This window comes from Hydractinia symbiolongicarpus, chromosome 1, assembly GCF_029227915.1.
Source record: "Hydractinia symbiolongicarpus strain clone_291-10 chromosome 1, HSymV2.1, whole genome shotgun sequence".
Classification (NCBI taxonomy): Eukaryota; Metazoa; Cnidaria; class Hydrozoa; order Anthoathecata; family Hydractiniidae; genus Hydractinia; species Hydractinia symbiolongicarpus.
Window position 1 is genome coordinate 10,765,580 of NC_079875.1, and position 8,197 is coordinate 10,773,776.

The 8,197-nt window shown below is 32.5% G+C and overlaps 1 protein-coding gene across 1 annotated transcript; it reads right to left on the reverse strand.

Annotated features, from left to right (window-relative positions):
• Positions 1–560: 560 nt before the first annotated feature.
• On the reverse strand, positions 561–2,321 carry LOC130649250 (uncharacterized). The gene is made up of 3 exons (XM_057455537.1): positions 1,742–2,321; positions 1,443–1,541; positions 561–1,333 (listed from the first exon to the last, which is right to left on the reverse strand). Exons 1-3 carry the CDS (start codon positions 2,061–2,063, stop codon positions 561–563), a joined length of 1,194 nt encoding a protein of 397 aa, XP_057311520.1. The 5' UTR covers positions 2,064–2,321.
• Between the last annotated feature and the right edge of the window lie 5,876 nt (positions 2,322–8,197).

Below are 8,197 nucleotides of genomic sequence, written 5' to 3' on the forward strand. Positions count from 1 at the left end.
TTTTTGGATATATATCCCAGCCGTTCTTTGATGACTGTAAGTCGCATTTTTATACCGTATAATACTCTTTTAGAGACTTGATCGTTGTAATACATTTCTTTTAGATATTGTGCTTCTTCTACACTCTTCACAAGTCCACAGTCAAGTCTTCTCTTGGTAATTTCCATTCTCATTTGTAAGTATTTCATCAAATCCATAACTTTATTGATTTGTTGGTACACACCGGTTAACTTTAGGTCAGCAATGAAGCGATTTAAAACTGAAAGAAACGGTGGACAATTTACAGTCTGTTTTGGTTATGTTTGTATGACAATTTCCTTGCGATGAAAAGGAGTATTTGCTAATGCAATTTATTAGATAATAATACGTACTGTTAAAATTTAAGAAATCTAAAGAATAACTGGAAAAAATATTTCACTTACATGGAATAATGTTATTGCAAACTTTTATGTTCTCATTGGCAAGTGCAAGGACCGAAGTAATATTTTCGTCATATGGCATCATTGGAACCTCTGGGATGTTGGTGCAGTTAAGAGGCTGCATGGGAGCCATCGTCGTCATCATATGGTGAGACCAAGGAGGTTTAAAACTTTTCTAATAACGTTTTCAATTCTTCTGCAAAAAATAAACATGTCATCATTGACTTTTATCAGGTATCCTCTGCTGACTTGGTCCACCCAAGATCTTGTATAATCCAGAAAACTATATACCTGCAGTTTATCATCACCTGAAACTTTCAATGAGTTCAGAAACTGCAATGCAGCCACAGCAACAACTTTGTTTTTCGAATCTGCTAATCTTTGGTATTTTTTACGTAGCGAGAAAATTATGTATCCTGAAACATAATACAGAACAGTTTGTTCCTCAGTTGTGAGTTTCAAGTCAAGACTTTTTTCGACATGTCGATTTTTGTTTTCATGAGCTACTAGTATTTTTATTAACTCCATAACAAATTTCTGCAACAACATAGAGAATTCTTGACTGTCAATGCAGTATCCTTTAGGTAATACATGTTTCCAATGTTGTCTGAATTTATCGTCTTGTGCAAGTTCATGCACTTTTCTCCAAAGAGATTCTTTTCCTGAACCAGTCAGTAGGTTAGATTTTTGCAATTCTTTAAATATGCGACACACTACATTTTCAGAAATAATGTCCAAAACATCACTCCCAGCATTCAAAATTGAGTTGGCTAATTCTTTGACACGATTTCCAGGTGTTTTGAATCCTTTCACAACAATGTTATTGATTGGGTCTTTTGAAATTTTAACCATAGCATCACGAACAAAATTCATTTTTTCTTGCTGCAGCTCATGATCGGTGATGGATAAAGATTCTAAAAGGGTGCAAAAAAAAAGGTTTATACCACCAGTTCACAATATTTTGCTCTATATATAGCAAAAAAAAATTCCTTATGTTCTCAGAGTTCATGAATGAATACTTACGATTCGATTTTGATTTAACTTGTTTTGTGGAAATTGTTGTAGTTGATTTATTTTTTGAGTCATCAAGAGTTTTTCTTGCCACTGTTGTTGTTTCTGGATCTATTATTGGAATACAGAGTTGACATCAGAACACAGTTGTGATAACAAAACAAGACAACAACAACAAAAAGCATATCAAATGATGATAATACAATAGCTTTTCTATGAAATCTACATGCAGAGTCAAAAAACAAAACATTATAGCTAGCTAGCTAATGGTGTTTTAAAGAAAACATGACTTTATTAAACTGAAGCATTACCTGTTGGCTTTTTACATATCAGAGTATGTTTCTTGTAGTAAGCTTCTTTAAAATACTGTTTTTTGCACTTGCTGCACACAAACTTCACATTTTTGGTACTGTTGTTATCAACCACCATGTCCACATCTTCTTCATCAACGAATACTATTTGAGGAATACCCAAATATCCAGCATCTACTTCATTTTCTTCTTCCAACAGATCTTCCACAAACGATACTTCCACCTCACAACTTTCGTAAACAGTAAAATCTGACAACATTTCTTCCGTCACAAAAAAGTCATCATCCAATTCTATTATATTTTTAACGTCTTCGCCTGCCATTTCGCTTCTTGCTTGTTTATGATATGTAAAAACGACAAATTTATCAACTAACAAGCATTTACCGCTGAGAGAAAAATAGCCGCGGGCTCATAATTTATGCAAATAGTAACAAAAGACAACGGCTAATTTATTAATTTAAGCGCGAGATTTCAAATTTTGATTGACAGAATTCGATGTAAGAACAATAGAGAAAAGTAAACATGAGACACGGATGATTTCAATAGAAATAAAAGAGTTCTCTCTCCTTCTTTTTAAACCTCCTTGGTGAGACATACTTGTCACTAGCGAAAAGAATGAACATAAATATAAGTTGTATGGAATCAAAGTAACCAATGTTAGACTATGTATATAACTAAAGTGGTATAAATGATAATTACCTGAAACTATTGACACAATAACACCAAAAATGTAGTACTCTATTCTGGCCATGTTTGTTTCTGAAAGTTGAGTTTGAGAATTTACCAGAAAGAGTGTTAAGAAGAATCTAAAAGAAATGAATTGAGTTAAGTCAATCGGCTGAATATTACCCAGAATTATTTCTTGTTTAAACATGTCAAAAATATTGTAGCTACCTACCTGCTTGATTTGCTTTCAGAGAATTGTGACTTTCCAACTGTGAAATTTCTTCTTTTATGGCAAAAGATTGTTAAACGAGTTAAAACTTATCGAGACAAAAAAGCAACTAATTTGTCTAGTCATCTTTCCAGCAATCATTTTTTTATCGGAGAAACAGGAAAAGCAATACTTGTTGTGGGATTTTCAATTCCGTTGCAACGTAAATAGGATGAAGCAGTATCTGTTTGATGGTCTGCGAACTTATTACATTAACTCATTGACCTTGTCAGGATGACTTTTCTCACTCTGATAAAAGAATTATGACTAGATGAAGTACACCAATTCAAAAAGAAAGAAAGATAGCATTATTATAATGTGTTATCGCTTAATAAGTAATGTAAGATACGGAAAAAAATCTCTGTGTTTTAATCCAAAAGAGAAAATTAATGCTAAATTTGAATTTAAATATATTTCTGAAAATATTTTAGTACAATTTTGTAACTGAAACCTTGCTACAATAATTCTGCGTTTAGAATAACTAATAAGTGATTACATCAACGAACAATCTTGAAATTATTTTTCAATACACGTTTAGTGACTCATCATGTTTGATTGCAAATTAATTTCAGCAGTGTCAAACACCTGACTGCAATTTCGGAACTGATTTTAATAATAAATTCAAGAAAGTTCTGTTGTTCTGCCATTATTTTGATAAAAAAGTTTTCTACATTATGGTTGACATTTCTTCTTACGTCAATACCGCCACCACTAATTACAGTAATTAAAATAACTTCCTACTGTAACTTTCGAAAGATAATTAAAAGTGAATTAAGATTTGAACTTCCACGCCTGTATCCATGATAAATACATGTACATATCCGGGTGAAGTATCTGCTCACGTCGTTAGATTTTGCTACACGCAATGTAGTAGTTTGGCTGGTGGTTCAGCGATATAATCATGTTACAAACACCTAAAAATAGAGACCGGATATATGGAATTCGAACTTATGAATGTTTACAGCGGACTTAGAATCTTAGCTTATTTAGTCAAACCCCTTTAAAACCTTTAAAATGCACTCAGCATGACCATTTTTGTAAATGTTGTTTTTTTTAGTTCAACGTTAATTACTTCGTAGAGCAGACGTGTTAGAAAGTGCAACTAACGCAATTACGACGCTAATTCCCTAATCTACGTGTCTAAAATGTAGTACTTCAGCAGCCTCCTACCGACTGTTGAAAACTTTCGAGCTGATTCTTTTTCTAACTACGAAAAAGGACTGGAAAGTACTATTGACTCAATCTTTTGTCGAGGAATTGTAGCTGCCAGACATTACACTGTACGGCATGGAAAGTAGCACAACTTTTTTTAGCTTTATTCCCTAGCTTTATAAACTCAGTTGGTAATTTAAGCAAAAGCAAAAAGGAAAGGTAACATGAGTTTCTGATCTGAACTTCGTAACTCCAACTAAACTGATTGCACTCTGTATCATTAAGCATCGTTGTTTTATCTCAAAAAGTCGATTGAAATAGTACATTTAAAACACTATTTTAACCAGGTTTTGTGAAAGCAAGATTTTATAGAGCAGTGTAGAACCAGTAAACCGACAGTACACCATGGGGATGTAAGGGGGTTAAAGAAAAGGTCATTTTAAAATTAGTTGTTGAGAATAAAGTAAATAACTGCAGGCTAATGTTATTAACGTCTTTGGTTGACTGTCCCGACTGTGTCCATGTTACATTAATGCTAGAGGACCTTTAACAATGCTACAACTTAGTTGTTTGCCGCACAGGCAAGTTCTTGATTAGAAAATGACTGACTGACTAGTAGGAAAAATACCAATGCATTGCAAGTAGTACAATTGGGGAGTCATCCTGCAACACTAGTAAATGTCTTCGAATAGGCTAACACAACTGCATAAAGAATTGCCATGGTATTTCAATTTCGCAATACCATGCAATGTGTTAGCATTACAATATCTTTTTTTTTTATTTTGCCGTTGAAGAATTTACAGTTTTCCGTAAGAATAAAAAGCAAATCTTAAGCTATTATATCGTATAATCTAAAGATAGGATTGCATATGCTAAAAAAATTAGCTAGAGAGATAAAAAATGGCAGGAGCGAGAAGAAGGCTATAATAGCCTTATCACCAAGCCCCCAACCTATATAAAAGGTTAGCATTGAAGATGATGAGGAGTTGTGTTATATGTCGTACGTTGTAACTGTCGCGTGTTCTAAAATGAATTATTAGATTGTCAATAGCAATAGTTTATTTTTTAGTTTATGTTTGAATTCGCTAAGTGATGTAATAGTTTTCATGTCGTTATCAAGAAATGTATTCCACAATTTAGGTCCTCTGCTAGTTATAGAGAACTTTGTGATTGTATAATTAATCCTAGGTTGTGAAAAACTGTTAATTGAAAATCTGGATGGATATTTATGTTGTATCTTCTGAAACAAATTATTAAATACTCTTGGTAACATATTGTTTTCAAGCTTAAACATAAAAATAAGAGTTTGATAAATGTTTAGTTGGTATACATTCAGTACACTGAGCTTTTTAATAACTCTCTGGAGTGAGTGTACCTGTCAACATTTAAAATAATTCTGATTGCATTTTTTTGTTTATTTTGTAATTCTGTCAATTTTCTAGCGTTGGTGCTGCACCACGCAGTATTTGCATAATTTAAATAGCAGTGAATGAAAGAAGAATATATGTTTTTTCAACAATTCTGATCTGGAACAAATTTTGCTTTAAATAGGATGCCAATATTCTTTGCGATCTTTTCTTCTAAAATATTTATATGTTCTCTCCAAGTAACCTTTTCATCAAGAATAACTCCTAAAAATTTCATGGATTGTGCTCTTTTTATACTTATATTATTATTAGATAAATCAGGAAACTTCAATGGCATATCAACTTTTTTATTTTGCCTGTGAAAAAGTGTGTACTTTGTTTTAGAAATATTTAGGGACAGTCTGTTTGCCTTAAACCCATTCTGCCACCTTAGAGAGTTCATTAATGACTGTGCTAAATAATGTGTTTATATCTTTATTATATTTGTGTAACAACGCATGCTGCTATGTACCGCTTATTTTTGAATTTAATTATGAATGACATGGAGTTAAGTAGTATGTGAATATTCAATGCATTCTTAAGGCACAAAACACTGAGCTTAGAAATATTAATATGGGTGAGGTCATCAATTTATGTTTCGTTATCTTTCGCAAAATCGTTAAAACATTCATCTAGTTTAATTATGCTGAATCATATGGTCAATTAAGATTGTCACCTAAACAGACAGGGGTCGGCTTTTTTAAGATTGGTATTGAATGTAAGCGCTTAAAAAGCACCAGGGACGATGTTGCATCTGCACCTAAAAAAATTTTATTCACAGGGAAAGGGACACGTGTTAAATCTTTCTGTTATTAAAATATCCATTCAGCTTTATAGCTTACATTCAAGACAATTGATTATTTGCCATCTACTCATCGGTTTGCAATTTGATTTAAAAATATTTGTCACAGCTGACATTTGTAAAAAATAGTTGTATTTAATGGCGGACATTTTTATCGAAAGTATCCTATTAGTTAACAAATATGCTTATAATATTTGCCATACTCTTTTAACTTTGTTAATTGTGGTTACTTGTATTTCTTTCTCCTTGAAACTACCTAAGTTAATTTAGAGAAACAGATGAAGGAAATGTAACGTCTGCAGCCCAACATTAACTATTACATAATTTTATGTAAAAACAACTTTTTAAGAGTAATACAACAGATAAGTTGGTCAGAACATATGGAAATCTTGCAATAAGTTATGGTACTTAACGGGTCATTAAAGTGTACTATAAACTGTTTTGTATCCACCCAGGTAATTTTAGCCCTATAGTTTGTTTAAAAATTCTTAATAATTGGGTAATGTAATGGCTGATCTTCCCTAACCACAATTTTAAATGATCTCTCTCTTTTATAGCCTTTATTTTGATGCGTATACATGCGTAATCTAACATGTCAGCCTTAACTCTTTTACATCGGAGCTAGTACCTCTTAGCATTAGAGAATTCTTTAACATCTATTTTTCCCAACTGAAAAAACTAAAGTATTGTACCAAATTTGAACTGATCGTTTACCTTGTGACAGAATCATGGAGTTTGCCAGTCATTAGATTTTTAGCCGTCGTTTCCTTATCTGTTGTTCGTATAATTTTGTCTCGCTGATAGCATAGCACGTAAAAGGAACAGTATGTAAAGAGCATTTGAGAGAAATTTGTATTTTTATATCTACTCGTTAAGATAACCTGTTTGAAAAACGACGGAAAAACAGCTCAATAAGACAACTGATCTGGAGCAAAATGAATTGTAAATACGTCCAGCATTTTGTAATAGCCCACTAATTACGCACAAAATTCTTTACAGCGATGACTTTCCGTTACACGAAATTGTTGTTATATACCACCTTAGGCCGCTTAAACGATTTCGTAATGTATTTAGTTTCTCTTATATAAAAAGATTTAGGGGGAAGGAGGAAGAAATCTTTTCCAAAAATACACTGCTGAAACTAAGCAAGAAACACATGCTTGTACTTACATCGCAAATTTATTTGACAAGAAAAGCTAGCTCCTATACCCGTCATTTTTATCAGAATAATGAAGTAAATGCAAAATCCTGTTTTAAACAGTTCCGCCTATTACGTTCTGTTATGACATACACTTTCTCTGTGCAAACCTTTGAGCTTTTTATATTTTGCAAAGGAAAGAAATTGTCCAACAATTGTTAGACACAATTGCTTGTCTCTGCTGGTATCCATTTAGAACTAAAGTACGTCAATATGTTTTTTCAAGATAATAAACAATACAGTAAATAAGACACTCTTCGGGGAAATATTAAAATCACAAACTTTTTCTAATTTTAATAAATACTTTGTAATCGTTCCTTGATGTCTGTAAGTCGCATTTTTACACCGTATAATACTCTCTTTGAAACTTGATCATTGTACAGCATTTGTTTCAAACTTCTGGTTTCTTCAACACTCATCACAAGTCCACAGTCAAGTCTTCTGTTGAGGATTTCGATTCTCATTTGTAAGTATTTAATCAAATCCCTGGCTTGATTAATTTGTTGGTACACACCAGTTAACTTTAAATTTGCGTTAAAACGGTTTAAAACTAAAATAAAAATTAAACTTGCATTCTGAATACATGTTTTTTTTATAACAGCACATAACCTTGGAAATGCAGAATAGTTACGTATAGTGTATGCAGAAAATCCTTCTTTACTTACATGGAATAATGTTATTGCAAACGATGATATTATCATTTGCAAGTGCCAACAGAACAGTAATGTCCCCATCGTTGGGTTTCATTGGGACTTCTGGAATGTTAGTGCAGTTAAGAGGTTGCATTGGAGCCATTGTGGTTGTCATGTGATGAGACATGCCTGTAACTAATAATTAAAATAGGGGAAGAATGAGTGAAATCAATACAAATAAATATTTAAGTTAAAATGAAAAAGAAATTAATATCAATCATTTACCTGAAGCTGCTGCAGACAAAGCAACGAATATGCAGTTCCAAATTTTG